Source organism: Dermacentor andersoni, chromosome 2, assembly GCF_023375885.2.
Source record: "Dermacentor andersoni chromosome 2, qqDerAnde1_hic_scaffold, whole genome shotgun sequence".
In the NCBI taxonomy this organism is placed as follows: Eukaryota; Metazoa; Arthropoda; class Arachnida; order Ixodida; family Ixodidae; genus Dermacentor; species Dermacentor andersoni.
In genome coordinates, this window is record NC_092815.1 from 139,486,557 (window position 1) to 139,505,448 (window position 18,892).

An 18,892-nucleotide genomic window follows, 5' to 3' on the forward strand; every position below is an offset into this window, starting at 1 on the left:
CGTTGTCTCTCCAGCTTCGTAATCAGACTATTGTCATATCGTCGTCGTCAAGCCATAATGTCATACACTTGTCGTCATCCCATTGACCTCGTGCCGCTCTCATGTCATTGTCACCATTGCATCGTCGTCATACAGTCGTCGGCATGCATTAATTGTCATACCGGTGTTGTGATTGCGTCGCGGTCGCTCCATCGTCGTTATTCGAATTTCATCATCCGACTCTCGTGATCACGCCATCGGCGTCACATAGTCGTCGCTACACAACTGCCTTCATGCCGTCTTCATCATGCAGTTGCTTTGTAATCGCCATAACTTCAGTAACATCATCCCGTGTTCGTCATTCCAACGTCATCAGACCATCAGCGACGTCATTCCTTCTTCATCAATCTATCGTAATCACGCTGTGATGTTTTCATCGTGATCATGCGCAGATGCCATGACATTATTGTCATTGCATCCTCGTCAAACAGTCGCTATCATGCATCCGTTGTTATACAGCCGTCGTCATGGTGTCGTGGTGGCACCATGTCGTCATTCCTGATTGGTCATCCGGTTATCATTGTCATGGCATCCTCATCATACACTCGCTGTTATACCATTATCGTCATTTTGTTGTCACCCACCACAGTGTCATCGTTACACCATCGTAATAGTTTAGGAATCATCTCATTGTCGTCATACCGTCGTCGTCATAACGCCTTTTTTCTTCCATCGACGTCATTCCTTCTCCGTCATTCTATCGTCGTCACCGTGTCGGCGTCATAGAGTCGTCGTTAAGCTGCCATGCCCATGGGCGACCATGTAGAGCGAGTACCATAACAATGTGCAATGATATAGCAATGTAGCTATATAGCCATATAGCCAACGGAAGTCTCAGAATGACCTCTACAGGTGTTAAATAAACGACTTTAGAAATACGATTCGTCTCTACATTGGTTGCATGCTAATCGCACGACCGTGAACAGTCATCGAGAAATGAGTTATACCATAATATCGTGGTTCCACATGGAAGAGTAACAAGCTATATTTCTAGTTGTTGTAGCGAAAGCGCAACTAAATGCAATGAGGCACATGAGACAACACACAGCATTGCGTCCTGTCATGTGTTGTTTCACGTGCCTTCTTCGTTTGTGTCGTTTTGCCTGCGCTACAACGAATTGGAATTATGCCCTGCACCTCCACTTCCCCATTCGATGGTACTCAAGCGGTAAAAATTAAAAAAAAAAATTAGCAGAGTGATAGAGAGGTTATATTGCGTCACATAACTTTTGAACTTTCGGCCTATGCCCGTCAGATCCAACACTCGGTTATATTAGTAGATATATGAATTCTGAACATCTTGCAGTACATCATGTATTCAGTTATACTGCTTTCTTGGAACAAATTTTGCTTTTGCAACACACGCCATGGCATAAGGCATAATTATGGAAGGCGATAAAAATTGCCAATTTCAAGTTTTCATAAGCGAGAAATATTTATTATTTAAATAGCACACGAATTGAAGTGCGGGAGTTGTTACATACAGTTCAGGGTTTCATTGTTTATTTGCTTCAAGAAGCGTATCTTCATTGCATAGAAATTTGTAAAGAACCGTGTATGTCGTAGCTTAGTTTTGTCATCTAGCAGCATTTTTCACATTGCATGTTTCTGGAACGGCTGTCTCAGATTATTTTTTTTTATTATGGGGTTTTACGTGCCAAAACCACTTTCTGATTATGAGGCACGCCGTAGTGGAGGACTCCGGAAATTTCGACCACCTGGGGTTCTTTAACGTGAACCTAAATCTAAGTACACGGGTGTTTTCGCATTTCGCCCCCATCGAAATGCGGCCGCCGTGGCCGGGATTCGATCTCAGATTATTAAACAATGACTGATTTCACACGAAGTGTATGCATTGAAGCTTTATTAGAGTGGAGCTGCTTGAATCTCGCTGAGTTTCCCTTGACGTCCGCAGCTTCGCTGAGCTGGGGGAGAGAGAGCTGAGAGAGAGTGAAAGCAGACTACAAAAATAGCATCGCGCAGCATAGCGACGCGACGAGGGTGGGTGGAGCCTAGCCGGGAGAAGGAGAGGCATGCACGCGAGCGAGGCGCGCGAGGCAGGGGGAAAAAGGACACAGCGCTAGAAAGACGAGGACCCTCGAGAGCGACACGCACACAGTGATATCTTACAACTATTTATTCATCAAGCCATGAACGAATAAATATATAGGGTGCTACCATGGACAATATGTGAATGAACGGCAAAAAACCTGGAATATAATTTGCAATGCTGATAATGATAGCCACGAACCTACAGAGCACATGGGATGCTTGCCATTCGAACCCTGTAAAGATACGCCATTTCCCGAGATGAAAGTACGGATAGCTGTAGCGGAACCTATTCCAGGGGTCGAAAATTAGTAATGCCGAAGACGATGCGTCACTGAATAGCGAGCGCTTCTTGGATTACCTGGTACTTGCGCGTGTGATAAAAGGCCGGTTTTACAGGGAGTGCAGGGCAGAGTACGGGAGCCGAGAAGCTGGAACGCACCGAGTCCTTGCGCTTGGGTCACTGCATTTTTACTCCTTTCGTCATTTCGTTCTGTGAGATGAACACATGACCTTGCTTGCTCGCCTACTTGCTTGCTTGCTCCCTGTACTTAGGTGCTTAACCATTATGGGGGATTGGCCAAGAAGCTACAAAGTAAACGGAGGAGGCGAGATGAAACTTTAGAAAAAGCGCATATCAAGGTAAAGTGAAAACTGTACAACAAAAGAAGCAAGCTAGACTAACTAAATTTAGAGACATTATTCTTACTTCAGAGGCAAGTTATTGCTGTACGAAAGGGCCCCAGAATTGAAGGTAATATATAAAATTAAATTTTCACTGGCCATTTCGAGAATTAAAAGTTCATACAGAAACTCCTCTGAGAGGTTGTGTAAACATGCGTAAGTATTGTGCCACTTGCTCATTTCCGCAATGCCCCTTGTCATTATTAATGTTATGAAACTGAATCCGACCAGTATAAACCTTTATCAACCCTTATCGGTCGTTATCAGCCTCATCGTACTTTATCCGAACCTTATCAACCCTTATCTGCCTTTATCAACTTTATCGGAAATCATTCTACCCTTATTAACTCTTCTATGTACTTATCAACCTTATCGGCCTTGATCTGACCCTTATCTGTAGTTATTAACTCATCAGAATTGCTCCGACCGATATAAATCCTTATCGCTCTTTAGGACTTTATTCATCTGCATTACAAATCGTGATGAGACCCATATAGCCCTTCATTACTCCTTGTGGACTCATTGACTCGTTATCTGTCTGTGTTGCGCGACGTGAAGCGTCTAAGCCCTCAGAGGTCGATGGCGTTTCGGTCGGTGAAGGAACGCCCCAACGAAAGGAACATCCCTTCGATCACCGAAACGCATCGGGGATGTCGCGTGCTTGGCGTAAAATTTTCGGAAAATCGGAAATTTTCTGATGTCTATAACGCTCCAAGTCGATACTACATGTGGTTCTAGAGATTGCTTTTAATCGACTATCAGCGACTCTTTGAACAAAGCCTTCAGAGAAACTGTTCTCTTTCGACATTTGTTTTTTACTGCCGGTACAACACATTCATATGGTTCAGATATGTTCACCTTCTGCAAGCAAAGAACTTACTCTCACATCTTATGGTATCCGGTTCTTTCCTTTCAAAAAAACAGTCAGTAATACAGCATGTGATTTTTTTGTGTTATTAGGACTCTGTTCAATTCGGAGAAGTCAAACGATCGACAGACATACCGAGCCACCGAGCCCGACAAGGTCTGAGCAGAGGCTGCTAAAGTGGGTAGTGTGGTTACAAACACTGACCCTGTTCCTGAAGGGTTTTCGAAACTAGACGCTTTTGTTTGTTCGCGCAATTTCTGAACCTTCACTGGACTGCATAGCATGAGCGCATTTGTTTTTCATGTGTGTTTCAATGTAGTGTAAACAATTTTCGCATGGAACTGTTCATAAGTTCATGCATCAAAGATGAAAAGGTGGGTGTTTAGCTCAGACACTCGGCTCCTGAGCGAGGGGTAGTAGGTTCGAAACTCACCGCTGCTTACAATTTTCAGTTCAAATTTCTTTTCTTTTGTGCAGTAATTTCTCTGTGGCGATTTGTCTCACGTGACGGATGGACGGACATGTTTTCCCTTTGGGCAAGCATAGAAATTCTTACGCATTTAATAATTAACAAGTCAGTACGTTACCCAGGTAGTCTCCTTGTGTCACAAGAGTGTTCGCAGATGCTCATGCATACGTTCCTGTGGCTAAAACCCGATGTACATGCCGCAAAGGAGGTAATTTTTTTGTTGTTTACACCAATGCCTAATTTTCAGAATGGCGCATATCTATGAGCTTGACCGACGACACAGAATAACTCAATACAGTCACACAGCTAGACACCAAACCAAAGAAACAAAACAGAAAAGAAAAGAAAGAAACGTTATGGGAAAGAGCGAGTGCATAAAAGGATTTATTAGTAGAACACACCATGGTTTAACACTCTTTGTAACGCAATCTTCCGGGCACATGATTTTGTTTTGGGGGAAGAGGAGATGCAATGGTGCCGGGACTGAAATTCACTCATAGCCCACGTATGTTCATCGTAATCTATGAAGGGAAACCTAGTTGTCCTATATGAAATTTCTGGGGCGAAGGGCTGGAGAAGAAAGACGCAGGAAGAAATAGTAAAATCAGAAGTTGTCTGAACTTAGTTAGCAAACTTAGCAATTGAGATTGCCTACATAACGTCTCCAGAAGTGGACTCACCTTAGGGCAACAGCTGCTTTCCTTGACTGCGTTTATGTATCTTTCTCCCTCAGCCCAGTGGGAGAGAACAAACAGTTTACCAATTATAATACGAAAGAATGGAATTATTGAGCAAGAAGGAAACGTTCGGCTTCCATCCTTCTATTCATGCAGCTGTTCTCCCTCCCCATTGGCGTGACTGTGCGTGTGCTATATAAACGTTTTGAAGGAAAGAATTTGTCGCCCCGAGGATGTAAATTCTCCACCTGGAAACGTTACCTTAATACGTATTCCTTCTTCTACCACTACTGATTATCCAAAAATTAAATTCTGTGGATTTGCCTGCCAAAACTACAATATCATTTTCCTGTGATTCTTTGTTTTGTTTCATCTTGTAGAAAAAGTCGTCAGCATCAAAAATATCTTTTCTGTATTTTAACGCTTATATATTTCAGCATCCTTGGGGCGATTGAAATGAATTGCGGCGTTTTAAGTGCCAGAACCGCAATCGTGCAAGCCGCCTCAGGTGGTGGGGTGCAAGGCACACCTAATTTTAAGCACCTAATCTTGTCGCGGTAAAAGCAGCGAACGTAGTAGAATAGCTATACTTCCAAGACTTCAATCGACCCTCCGAAAAAAGCTCTTTGGTGTAATAGCAAGAAAAGTTTAGGAGGCTTGAATATATTGTCGTAGTTTACATGGTTACAGGTACAGCGAACACGATATAAACCGAGGAGTAAACCGTCACGAGTGTTCTTGTGTCTGTGTTGACTTGCACCGCCTGTAACAATGGAACAATTCCTGTAACAATGCTTGAGTAGTTTATATTTAGTTTCATCCGGTATGTTGCGTTTTTCATTGGCCCTTTGCAGTGCAAGCACTGCAGTCGTGTCTCTTCGCAAATGAAGGACTTAAAGAAATGACATGGAAAAATATTACTCTCGATAGCACGATCTGCGACTTCTGAGTTTATAAAGAAGAATTTGCGTTGAATACCGACAAGAATCACATGATCGCAATCAAAAAACTCGCTACAAAAACAATGACAAAGCATGAGTGCAAGGTAAACTATGAACGCGGGGTATTGGGCAAAATGCTTACGCATACATTTGTTCAGAAAGAAGCTGCTGAGAAAAAAAAGTTACAGGGCAGTTGATGTGGGCACGTGAAAAAGTCACTTTGCATTGGGGATTAAACAACCAGTAAATGCGTGCTCCGGGACCGAAAGGAACCTTGATGTCTAAAAACTGTACGCTTTCTTCAACTACCCGTTTAAATGTGTAGGTTACACCTGCCGCTTGTTTATAAGTAATCTCAAAGCATCAGGTATGATGTTATCTATTTTCTGGTCTGGCTATTTGGAAAATATGCCAAACTATGGGAACGTAATTGTTCATAGAAGACTTCAAACTCATGTTTTGTCATTATCTTTGTAGCAGCATGTTGACTCCTCCCGTTACCTTTGGCAGTACTTAAAAGCGAATTCTTCTGTATCAACACAGTTGGAAAATGGCAGTTATGGGTTCTTTGTGAACCTGTTTTTGTTTACACTATTGATTTTCTGAAGTATGACTCACCTGCCAGTTCAAACCAAAAATATGTGCAGCATTTGTGCAGCCGTGCGGGTCAGGGAGCTGCACTGCAAACCTTCGGTGACCTGAGCAGCGAGTTTTAGATTAAAGAACTCAAGCCACTTTTGTTCCGACGAACCCAAAGCTGCTTTGGGGTTTGAGCCGAAGCAAGCGGAAGGTTAGGCTCCATTTTCCCCTAATCTAAATTTATCCATTGTCGACAAAAATATAGTCACGTCATTTAGGAGGGAGCTTTTCGAAATTCAGATAAGGTGACTACCAGTGTTATGAAGCTTTCAATATTTTTCGCTTCAGTTTCTTTTTTCTTTATTGAAGCTGCTCGTGCGTTTGTTTTTCTCACCCATAATAATGGCACATCCGCCTAGGGCCTTTATTGACGTCTTGCTTACAGCACACCTCCTCGCAATAAGGGCAACGTTTTATGCAAGCAGCTCCACAGGAATAGGAATTGTTGTCTCAAACGTGTGCAATCTGCTGAGGTTTTGTTCACAGCCCACCAGTCATGATGACTGTAAAGATGTAGCAGTTGTGCAGGCAACTATACATTGCTGGCGAAGTCTAGTCGAAGTGCATGGCTCAGTAAAATAGTACGACGGATTCTCAGCTACAACGACATGCAGTCCAAGAGTGGTACAGTTGCACAAACGTCGCGGCATTCGCGCAATTGCACCTTACTCATGACGATAGCAGCAGCGGATATGGAATCGCGCCTAGATTAAGGCTCCCGATTGTACAAGATTACGTAAGTTTACAGTAATGTGTTGTTGAGTCAGCGTAGTACAGGGTACTTCGTGCTAAAAACCAATACCCCGAGAAAAAAATGTTTCTTTTTAAACGTTTGGTAGGACCGTTTGTAAATAGTGTTTCAGCTAACTTGAGCCAGGTACAGAAATATTAAATCTAATCAAATCAAGTTCATTCTATTTTTGAAAGCACAAGTAGATGCAGTTGCGAAAAGCTGTATTAAACAGTAGCTTGACTAGGTAGTTGCCTGCACAGTGAGTAGCAGCACAAAAAAGCCCCGTTGGACAAACGAACAAAGACACAACCCACCAAACGCATCAAAGGTTTCTCGGATGATATTTGATTCCAAGATTATTTAACTAATGAATTACCCAGATTCACAAGCATTACCTTTAAGCCGAAGCTCCGATTGGAAAGTTGTAGAGCACTGCTAAATTTCACGTTTTCTAGAACTCTCTTAAAGTCTCTTATTTGATGTTCTATCGTAAAGTTAATACTTGAGAAGTTGGTTAAGTTATCTTGATTAATTATGCGATTACGAAGAATAAGATAGTGACTTGCTACATTCAATAGCAATGAACACGCAATTTGTCGCGCCTTCTTGAGTGCTTCGGCACATTTTCAAACCCTAGATAGCATTTGTCGAAGCACCCCCAAACTGCGTCACTGGCATATGAATGCGCCGCGAGACCTTTAGGTGGGTATTGTGCTGCAAGAAAAGCGACCTTTGTGATTGCATGTTTATAGGTAATTGCTATTTTGTCCACCCTGTAAAGTAACGCCGATGACGGGAAGACATATCGAGATTATTTTGTTGTAGTCGTGATCCCCGTGCCTGCTTGCCACCCACGCAGACGAAGAAGAGGAAGAAAATGGCGGCTGCTGAAGCTGGCGCCGCTCGCTTGCCACAAGTGAAGGAGCAAGCAACCAAGCAGGCTGCCGCTGGTTCTAAACGGAACCCCTCGTTCGCGAAAAACAAATTGGCGCCGCAAGAGGATGCGCCTGCGTCTCCTTTACTTGGGGCCAACCTTCGCCCCAAGAGCCGCTCGCAGCCCAAAGAGCAAGAGGCTCTGGCTCTCGCTAGGCCTCAACCGGGCAAGCCTGCGTTTACGCTGCCTCGTGAAGCCCGTCAGCAGCAGCCGGTTCAGGAGATGCCTGGGTCCAGTCGCAGTTCCAGGAACCAGCCACCGGCAATGTCGCCGGAGCGCCAAGCCGATGTTGAACAACCACTTCCCGACGGCGTCGTGGCTCCAAAGGTTGGTGTTGAGTCACATAAGGAGAAAGGGTCGCAAGCTGCGAACAAGGAACAAAGCCAGGTGTACGCGATAGCCCCGCAGGCAGCGTGGCCACAGCATGTGAGAAAGTGTCATCTCTCATACGCGCTTGTATGGCATTAGAGCTAGCGACACACGACCCAGAGGGCGCAGGCATGTTCTTTGTTTAGTCATGTATCTAGCGGTTCTTGTTACGTTTTAATCTAGATCCAACTTTCTCGCCATTGTCCTCATTCAGCGCTCTTTCGCGATAGCACACCGACCACTCTGTGGGCGTGGCCAATCATAACGAATGATCGGAATCGGGCGAAGGTGATTTTTCTATACAGAAGCTCAATCCGTGAGCTTTATTCTAGCACAGGTAAATAAATTTGAATAAACGTTAAATGTTTTGTAACATATTCTCTCGCACTCAATGTTAAGCATTTCTAGCAATTCTGGTTTGTGAAGAAGCAGCCATAAAGCACAGATACTGCAACTACTCAAAGACGTGATATATTGTTGACGATATCGCGATTTTTGTTGTATCGTTCGTACAAACGGTGTAAATAGGATGCAGCTGAATTGCATCTTCCCAGTGACGTGATATTGTGCCACAGGATACCTTGGGATGTCACATTATAGACCATATATAGCGGTTAGTTTGCGAAACGTGAAACAGATGGTGCTAAGGTCTCCAACGCCTTACGACGCCGATGACATACGACGTCATGAATACAGCCGAACGAGTGCATAGTCGCAATAGGGCAATGGGCTTGTGCTAAGTTTATTTATTTGTATAGGATAACATAAAGCGCACATGAAACAAAGTGAGACATCAGAAAAAAGGCATCCTGCGACACTACGTGATACCAACGATCCTGTAGTGTCAACCGGAGGAACGGGAGTTTGTGTGTCTATACACGGTGGCTTTTTTCGGAAATAAATGCTTGTCTATCCTAGATGAATATATATATATATATATATATATATATATATATACTAATGCATAATATAGCAATATTGGTACGTTGCGCTTTTCAAGAGATCACACGTTATTTGCAAGAAAGGCGACACTACGGAAACTGTGATGAAGAAGACAAACAGCATGAACTGAAGATGACGCACAGCACCGACAGCGGCATCCTGATCGCTTAAACCTAGACGACGCTAAAGTTAAGGGCTCAGAGCGCTGTCTGACGTAAATGCTGACGTAAATGCTAATGTCTGACGTAAATGATGTAGCCGCCTCTTCCAGACAATAAACCTTACTTTAATTGGCGGAGGTAATGGGGTAAACTGCCAGGCTTCATTCCTCGAATTCCGCATCCATACGATACGGGCCGGTTTGCCCGAAGACGCAACCACGGCCCCGTCGTCCACGGCCCCTCCACCCGTCATCTGCTCCAGGGTGCCTCACCAGAGTGATACCGTGGTCTTGAGCGGCACCGACGACAGTGGTGTGGAGGGCAGTCTATCGTCTTACGATAAGGTAAGCGTCCTCGACCGATGGGATGACACCATTAAACTGAACAATGTCATCTTCTGCCTTTCTAATGTGGCTAACTTGTGGTTTCAAAACCATGAGGCAGATATTGCAACCTAGTCCACATCCAAGGCTGCCCTCATAGAAGTGTTTCGGACACACGACAGTTGCGCGCCTAAGAGCGTTTGCGCGAGCGAGCACAGGAGCCGAGCGAGTCGTTCACAAGTTAAATTAAGGACGTTCTCGACCTTGCGAAGCGCGTCAATGTCTCCATGTGCAAATCAAAGAAAATCAAGCATATTATGAAAGGTATTGACGATGACGTCTTTCAGCTGCTGCTTGCAAAAAACCCGAGCAGCGTAGCGCAGCTCATGAAATTGTCTCAGAGCTAGGACGAATTCCGGAAACAGCGGGCCTTGACTCGTCGCATCGGTGCAAACGACGAGAGCCTCTCAGACCTGGCCGTCGACACGGAGCAGACAACACTGCTGCCGCAGACCAAGGCGTTCGTACGCTAGGAAGTAGTTGGCAGCTCTCACTGGCGATATTTGCTCAGCAGCAGCCCCAGCCGCGTCCTGCTCCTTAGCTATCACCCACATTTCAGCAGGCGATCGACGCAGAAATTGTCGATACTGTGCCAGTGTGCCATCAGCCGCATCCTGTAGCAGCTCATCTCACGTACGCCAATGTCGTCGAAAGGCTTTGAGCGCACCCCATGTTCACACTGCGTCAACCAAGCATAGACTCCTTATCGCGCCCTTGCGACGACCGCGCAGCCGCAACCCTTGGCATACTCCGGATGACAAACCAATTTGCTTTGCCTGTGGCTGCACGGACATACCGCCCGCTACTGTCGCCGCCGCATGCTGTTGGCCGTCTCCTACGGCTGTCAAGCGAAGGCTCTCTATGCCGATCAGCCACCGCTCCGCTACTCTGCAGGATCAACTCCGAGCGCTCCTGATCGTCATGTCTCCTTCGACCGACGCTCTCCCTCACGATGTCGGCGCTCTCTCTCCCCAATGTGTCGCTGTCCCCTGCCTACAGAAGAGAAAAACTAAATGCCGCCGTTCCTGAGACAAGAACTGCATCGCCGTCACAGCATCGAAGCCCTCAGTTTTCTCCATCCAACGCCATTGCTATTTCTGTCGAAGGTGTCTCAACTCTAGCACTTGTCGACACTGGTGCCGCCGTTTGTGTTATGCATGAAATACTTTGTCGCTCCATGCGCAAAGTGACGACGCCAGTTGCTGGCGTGGCCCTCCGTACCGCAACAGCGCACAATGTACAGCCGTTAGCCGCTTGTACGACCTGAGTTGCAATTGTGGACATCATGTACATCACTGAACTCATTGTGCTGCCAACCTGCTCTCACGACGTAATTCTTGGATGGGATCTCTTATCACGACACAGTCATCATCCATTGCGTAGAGAGAAGAAGCCGAACTTTCCCCTTTATGTGACCTCCGTTTAGACGATTATTCCGAACATCACCCTAAATTAGTCTTCGCTGCGGAGACTGACGTTCCTCCGCAAGCAGCTGTTCTTTTACCTTTATCCTGCGGAAGCATCTCAGACGCCAGTGTTGTTCGCTCCTTGTGAGACCTTCATCGCGAAAAATACTGTACAGCTCCCCTTCGCGACCCTCGATTTCTCAGCTGGTTTCAGCCGTATTTTTTGTCAGCAACCCTCTGTCCGCTCCGCTCACATTGCTACTTGGCCAATGCTTTGGCCACGCACAAGCCATTCTGTCCCTACACATCGGCGCCGTGCCAGATGCTACTTCTCGCGATGACCTTATGAATATCGGCGCTCTTTCTGCTTCCAACAAGTTTTCCATCGATATCTTTCGATATCTTTAGCCCATCCATCGCTTACGGCCTTACACCAGATCAAAGTTCTGAGCTTATAGCCGTCTTCTATCATTTACGTTATTCTTTCGACGCTATTCTGCCTTCTCTTAGACGCACGTCAATTGCTACACACCACGTCGACATGGGCTCCCATTCACCACGGCGGCAATGACCATACCTTGTGTCTCCTACGGAGTGCCCTGTGATTCGTGAGCATGTCGACGACATCCTGCCCCGTCACACTGTTCAGCCCTCTCATAGTACGTCGGCCTCGCCGGTCATACTCGTTAAGAAGAAATATGGCTCTATTCACCCATGTGCTGACTTTCGCCGCCAAAAAAAGATAACCCGCTAAGATGTCTACCCTCCGTCGGAAATAGATGATGCCCCTGGCTTCTTACAGGGATGTAAATTGTTCTCTTCCCTCGACTTGCGCTCAGGGCATTCGCGGGCACCCATGCCCGAAGCTGACAAGCCCAAGGTAGCATTCGTCACCGCTGATGGATTTGCATCAGCTGCGAAATGCATTTTGGCCTCTGTAATGCCCCCACAACGTTCGAGTAAATGATGGACGCTCTTTTGCGTGGCTTAAAATGGCAAACTTGTCTGTGTTACTTCGAAGATATTGCCGTCTTCGCTTGAGATATTAAGACGTATCTTCACAGTATCAGATGCGTTATGACGTGCCTAAACATCGCTGGGCTCCAACCGAATCTCAAGAAATGCTACTTTTCAGCTCGATAATTAACCATCCTCGGCCACGTCGTCTCCAAGAACGGCATATATGCTTATCCCGTGAAATTGCATACCATTACGTAGTTTCCAAGACCGACAAATCTAAAAGAACTCTGCGGCTTTGTCAGTTTATGTTCGTACTTCCAACGTTTTCTTCGCAACTTCGCGTCTATAATAAACCCTCTGACACAGCTTCTTGGTAGCTCAGGCGACCTGTCGCCATCGTCTGCAGCCTGCGACCAGGCCTTCACTGCCTTACGACGTCTTCTCGCCTCGCCTCCTATCCTGCATCACTTCGATCCTGCAGCTCCGACGGAAGTACACACAAGCACCAGCGGCACAGGACTCGGAGCCGTTCTAACACAAAAAAAAACCCGGGCATCTTAAATATGTTGTCGCTTATGACAGTCGCACACTCACTAAAGCAGAGACCAACTATAGTGTAACTGAAAAAGAATGCTTAGCCACCGTATGCGCCTTTAGCAAGCTCTGCCCTTACTTGCGCCGCCGCCTTTCCGACGTCGTCACGGATCATCATGCCCTTTGTTGGCTATCAACTTAGACCCATGTGGCCGCCTTCCTGAATTTGCTCTTGGACTTCAAGATTTCAACATCAACGTCGTCTACCGCTCTGGCCGCAAGCATTCGGATGCTGGTGCTCTTTCACGGTCTCCTCCGCCTGCTGACCTTAGTTGCCTGTCAACACTGAGACCCGTCATCCCGCTTCTCAACACCGACAGAACTGCTTCAGAGCAGCGCCACAAACCCTGGATAGCGGCCCTCCTTGACCTGCTTTCCGACACACTAACGTTTCCAGTCTTTCACGCAATCTCCGCCTCAAAGCTGTTAACTTCGCCATTCACGATGACCTTCTGCACGGACGCAACTACGCATCCGACGGCCGCAAATGGCTACTCGTCATACCTTGCAGCCTGCACTCCACTATCTGCGCATACTTTCACGTTGACCATCAGTGCACCCACGCCGGAGCCTTGAAAACATATGAACGGCTTCGGCAGCGCACTAGCGGCGAGGAATGTTTACATACGTCCGCAAATTCGTTCCCTCATGTACGGACTGCCAACGTCGCAAATCTCCACCTCGTCGTTCAGCTGGACCTTTGCGACCCCTTCCCTGCCCCACCCGCCCATTTAATTGTATGGGAATTGATCTCTATGGTCCGCTTCCTGTGGCACCCGCCTGTCACCGCTGGATCATCGTCGCCGTCGATCATCTTACACGGTACGCTGAAACTGCAGCACTCGCTCCTGCCACAGCACGTGACGTCGTCTCCTCTCTGTTCCGCTGTTTCATCCTCCGTCGCAGCCCACCTCGTGAACTCCTCAGCGATAGAGGGCGCATCTTTTTGTATGAGTTTAACGAAGCTCTTTTCGCTCAGTGCCACGTTATTCATCGAACCACCACCGCCTACCACGCCCAGACCAATGGACTTCCATTGAAGGTTTCAACGAAGACGAAGGTTTCAACCGGACCCTGCGTGACATGCTGGCCATGTACGTAGCATCTGACTACACAGATTTGGTTCTTCTACCATTTGGTACATTCGTCTACAACACTGCAACCTAGATTACTACTTGTTTCCCACCCCTACTTTGTACTCTACCGTGGACCCTCTGCTACTCTACCAGCCCGATGCTTCCGAGTGCGTGACCGTTTCGATTGCAGCCATGTCATGCCCAGCAGTGTCGCAAGTTAGCGCACAAGGAAACGCTGCATGACGCCCACGCTGTGCAACCTCGTCTGGCTGTTAGTACCTTCTAACGCTCTTGGCCTCTCTTAAAAATTTCTTCCCCACTTCGGTGGACATTATCTCATGGTCCAGCGCACGTCTTCGGTGAATTACCTCATCGAACCATTGAAGCCCCCCCCCCCCCCCCCACTCTGATCTCCGTCGTCGTGAACGTGCCACCGTTCACGTAGATCGCACAAAGCATTACCGTGCGCCGCTCGTGGTCACTACTGCGTGAGAAGCCGGGGTAGCTGCTTTTTCTCCAGGGGGTGATTGCGATGAAGAACACGAACAGCATAAACTGAAGGTTATGGACATCACGAACAGCAGCAGCATCGTTATCGCTCCACGCAAGATGACGCTGAAGTTACGGTTCAGAGCGTTGCCCGACGTAACAGCTCTAGCCGCCGGTTCCGGACAATAAACCTCACTTTGAAACAAAAAGCCTGAAGAGTGATTCCACCTCGACACGTCAAATCTCCTTCTGTCTTTGGCACTACTCTTGGTTACACCGTAAGATACCCCAGACCGTAAATACGCCATCTCGGCGTTAGCTATAACCGAGCCTAACTCGCGCGAGAGTAAGGCTTAAGCCGAGACACGTACACCACGTCAGTGGGGCCACGTGAGTCCGGCGGAGCGTTGACATCAGCCAGGTAATGCAATATCGTGTAGGGTCCTGTTCAGCGCAGCAGCAGGTTTTCGGACAAACCGATGGGTCGACATGTCTATAGAACAACGGCGCCAGGGAGAAATCGAACGTGCCGATATCCATTGTCCTACCGATCGTACTTCCACGCGCCAATCCTTCTGTCTTTGGCATCACTCTTGATTGCAACGTAACGATATTATACATTAGTTACTGAATTTTGAGAAACGTAATTTTAGCTGAAATAAATGTGACAGCCACGTCATGTCGGAACGACTTAGACAAAGTTATGTGGTGCTAGAAGAAAATGGAAGAAAAATACTGAGTAGCCGTTCCACTCTATGAATGTGGATGATCAAGGAAGCTGTAGCACGAAACACAGGTGTATCTATTTTCACGATTTGGTAATCGTAGTTACGATAGATTTACGATTACTGTGACATACACTGACTGGTTCGGTTACAATGTTGCACAGTTTCTTGGCCAAGGATAAATCTATACACCACCGTTGTCGAGTATTTGAACGAGTTGGATTGGTGTGGCAGTTTAAACTACACTCTTCTAGCACAAACTGAGTGAACCATTTCTTGTCCTGGTTTTGAAATGTCCACACTGAAGTCTCCAACCATGATAACGGGGGTAGTGGAATCAGGTCGTGATGATCAACTTCTCCATAATCACGCCTGGGTGGGTGTGGAGGTATATACACAGTGGATATCACGATTCCGTCTTTCAGTTATACGGCACAGGCATCCCCACAGTCGGTGGCGTTGTCCTCCTGCGAATCATGGGTGTATGGTAGTACATAGATTTTGACCTTTGCGCATATCGCAACGCTTTCTGCTCGTGAGTCAGTGTGCTGTTCACAAACGACTTCAATATAACCATCGACTTGAAACAATAAATTTTACTTTATTTATTTGGTTTATTATTTATTCATATTATTACTATTAGGGACGGAATGCTTGAAGCCTGCTTCACCTCCGCCCCGGGTCGGCCGGGTATTGCACTACCTCAGGGATCGGCCCACGCTCACCATTTTGATTGCAGACGCACGGACATGAAAAATACATGAAACCCTAGCAATATACAGCTTCGATGTAAAAGAAGTACACGAAATTGGGTACGCTTCATAGCAGAACGCACACGCGCGTAAGTTATCACAAGCACCAACTTTTCCGTTTGCACTTTTGCTTGTAAGCGTTACGTCACTGGGCAAATAATAATTCACCAAGAAACGCAGAATAGCGGTTTATGCATTCACTCGTCACATCGTCTGCTATAGGAAAGGGGAAGCCAAAAGCCGCTCAGTGGTTGCACAGTAACGTGTTCAAAGATAGCTGCATCCAGAGGTAAATCACCTATAAGTAAATAAAGCAGTCGGACATGATGCGTTTGTTAGATTTAAACAGAAAACAAAATGCTTCGCTAATTACCTTCTTGTAGTTTGCTTGCGTCATATGGGCTGAAATTTGATCGGGCTTGTTAATTTCGTTCATGTGGCCTGACGTCCCCAGAGGAGATAGAGACATTGGAAGGCATGGCAGTTCGATAAAGGGCCTAGCATTTCTTCGAGTACATCCAAAGACCGATACAAGAATGTTTTATGGCGAAGAGCAGTTAAGCTATACGGCATGCGCTTCCGCATCAACCGAAAGTGTCGTCGTGAATGCTTACCAGCATCTGCTAGAGACTAGTTAGCAGTTTATCATAAAGTGAGGATTACGGTACATTTTAAGGGAAATAAATAAACGTAGAAAAATCTTGATGACATTTTTGTCTACAAAATGTTTTAAATACGACGATGTATTATGTGATTCACGACCTCCCACTGATGCTTTGGCGCTACGCATTCCTGTGAAATTAAAAATGAATAAACGTCATTTCCTGCACTTACCAACTACGTCCTTCGCTAAATGAAATAATTCGACAGTCTAAGGTGATCTAGTGGTGTTATGTAGCCTCCCTTTAACCGTCATTGAATTTTGCAGCTTAACACCAATTGAAGCGAGATCCGAGTGGGCGATAAGCGGTGTTAAAACAATGGAAACAGCTCACAAATTCAACCTCATTGCACACTTTAGAGCTGTCCCTTTCGGCCTCGTCCGTATTCTTGCTCGAAAATAATATTATTGAAGTGATGTTATGAGATTTGCACGCTCGGTTGCGTAGCATACCCTCGATGAGAATTGCCACAGCAGTGTTCTATACTTTTCTCGTTCTGCACACACAAACACTGTTCAACTGCACCGCCATTGTTGCCCTTTGTCGTCTCAGCCATTGTAGCGAGCGCGTTCTGGACATAGTAATTCAGGAATTCGCCCTCAGTTCTCAGCATGCATTGCCCTTTAACAGAAACGCATATGTACAGAAACGATCTCGTCTATGTGTCGAAGACAGCCCGTTTAATGCAATGCGGCTACCAGCCTGCGCCGCGATCCGGCCTTTCGGACGAACACTCCTTTAAGCACACAAACCAGGCAATCGGACATTGCGGAGAGCAGAGACCGTTTTGTAGTAACCGCGAATAATAATATTAATAACTGCAGGGCCCAAATAGTGACAGGAGCAGCCTGGGGCCCTCATACCTGCGCGAATCCCTCGACGCTGACCAGAGCACGACAGGGCCGTGTGTGATCTGCGGGGCGGCGCTGCTAATCGCGATGTCCATGGGGCTCATCTTCTTCCTGTTCAAGTCGACTGAGATGGTGGCCGCCATGGAGAGGACCACGACCACGACCGAGGCGCAAACCACCTGGCCTACAAAGGGGCGTGCGATGAGCGAGGCGATGACGTTTGCGCATAATAGAGAGACGTCGCCACGCGGGAAGGTCCCGTGGGCGATAGATGACGGCGCCGCATCGTCCGAGAAAGAGCTCGACGATACGGAAGCGTCGATCGCGACTACCATTGATGGCGACGGTGACGAAGCACGAGCTCTGGCCGTATAAGCTGACATGATTCGTCGCTTTATAAAACAGTCCTGCGCAAGTGCGCCAAAATAGTGAAAGCAAATTAATAAGTCAGCAGCAATACGGCAGCGTTAAACACATGCATGGCCAATACGCCTGTCAACGTCCTTGCTAGGAGAAATTGATATTTTGTGCTTAAGATTTAAAGGAAGCCGAATGGACAGAGCTTTGGCCATAGGTCGATGAGTAATTTGCAGCAAAAAAACAGACGTTTGACCGCAGTTGCGCTGTGCACATTGCCAACGCACATGTTGGAGTCCACCTGAAAAGAACCTTTTGTGAAGCGTCAATGCAATGCTTCACAACCAACAACGATGCGTACATTTTTGTTTAATTTTGTTTAGTTTCATGCTGCGTGACGTGTACATGTAATGTTTATGTTTATCAAGCACAAAAGTCACAACTTCATCGTCACGCAATTTTTGTGTTTATGCGCAATATCGCTCACAAGCTAGGATTAGGTACAAACTTGAAATAAAGTGCATGCACAGACGTAAACTTGCACGTTGCTTTGTCACTAGTTGGAATACGATGTGTGAAGCCTGTCGAGTGAGATATAGTGATGGCAGATGTATGCATAATAACGTATGACACATATGAAGCAACATTTATGGATTTTGTACCTCGTGTGTAACACTGGCCCTTACTCATTATGGAGGATTGGCCACATATGGCCACACCTCCGGTGGCAAATACTGAATTGCTAAGTCAGATAAAAAATAAAAGAAATCAAGATATCCATCAAATAGGAATGAACATTGCTGTAACAGATCAGTGCGCTTAAGCGACAACTCTGAGCCGACATTGCATATTAAGGTGCTATGTACGGATCGTAGTTGCAGAGGTCAATTCTGAAAGATAGGTCAAGAACGGCAGGATAGTGACACATAGTGAGTGGCTAAAGTAAAAGGAAAAGTCAGTCAAATAATCAGGTAAAGTTAATTTACCATTCCATTAACAGATAGGTGTGTTTGAGATATTCTTGTGAGCCGGCATTGTAAGTTCATATTTTTTGCAGCGAAGTATGTTTTTGTTATGCAGAACTAACTTACGCATACTCGATCAGTATGTAATTTTTACATGGTCCGCTGAA

General features: G+C 46.3%; 1 protein-coding gene across 1 annotated transcript; it reads left to right on the plus strand.

Moving 5' to 3' along the window:
* The first annotated feature begins 7,911 nt into the window (after positions 1-7,911).
* LOC129387461 (uncharacterized) lies at positions 7,912-18,251 on the plus strand. The gene is made up of 2 exons (XM_055076383.2): positions 7,912-8,360; positions 17,377-18,251. Exons 1-2 carry the CDS (start codon positions 7,977-7,979, stop codon positions 17,776-17,778), a joined length of 786 nt encoding a protein of 261 aa, XP_054932358.1. The 5' UTR covers positions 7,912-7,976; the 3' UTR covers positions 17,779-18,251.
* Positions 18,252-18,892: the final 641 nt, after the last annotated feature.

Bases quoted from the DNA above. Each gene is read 5' to 3' on its own strand.
- LOC129387461 (XM_055076383.2), top strand. From the start codon at position 7,977: ATGGCGGCTGCTGAAGCTGGCGCCGCTCGCTTGCCACAAGTGAAGGAG. The intron at 8,361-17,376 runs GTTGGTGTTGAG...TAATAACTGCAG, and splicing joins ACGGCGTCGTGGCTCCAAAG to GGCCCAAATAGTGACAGGAG.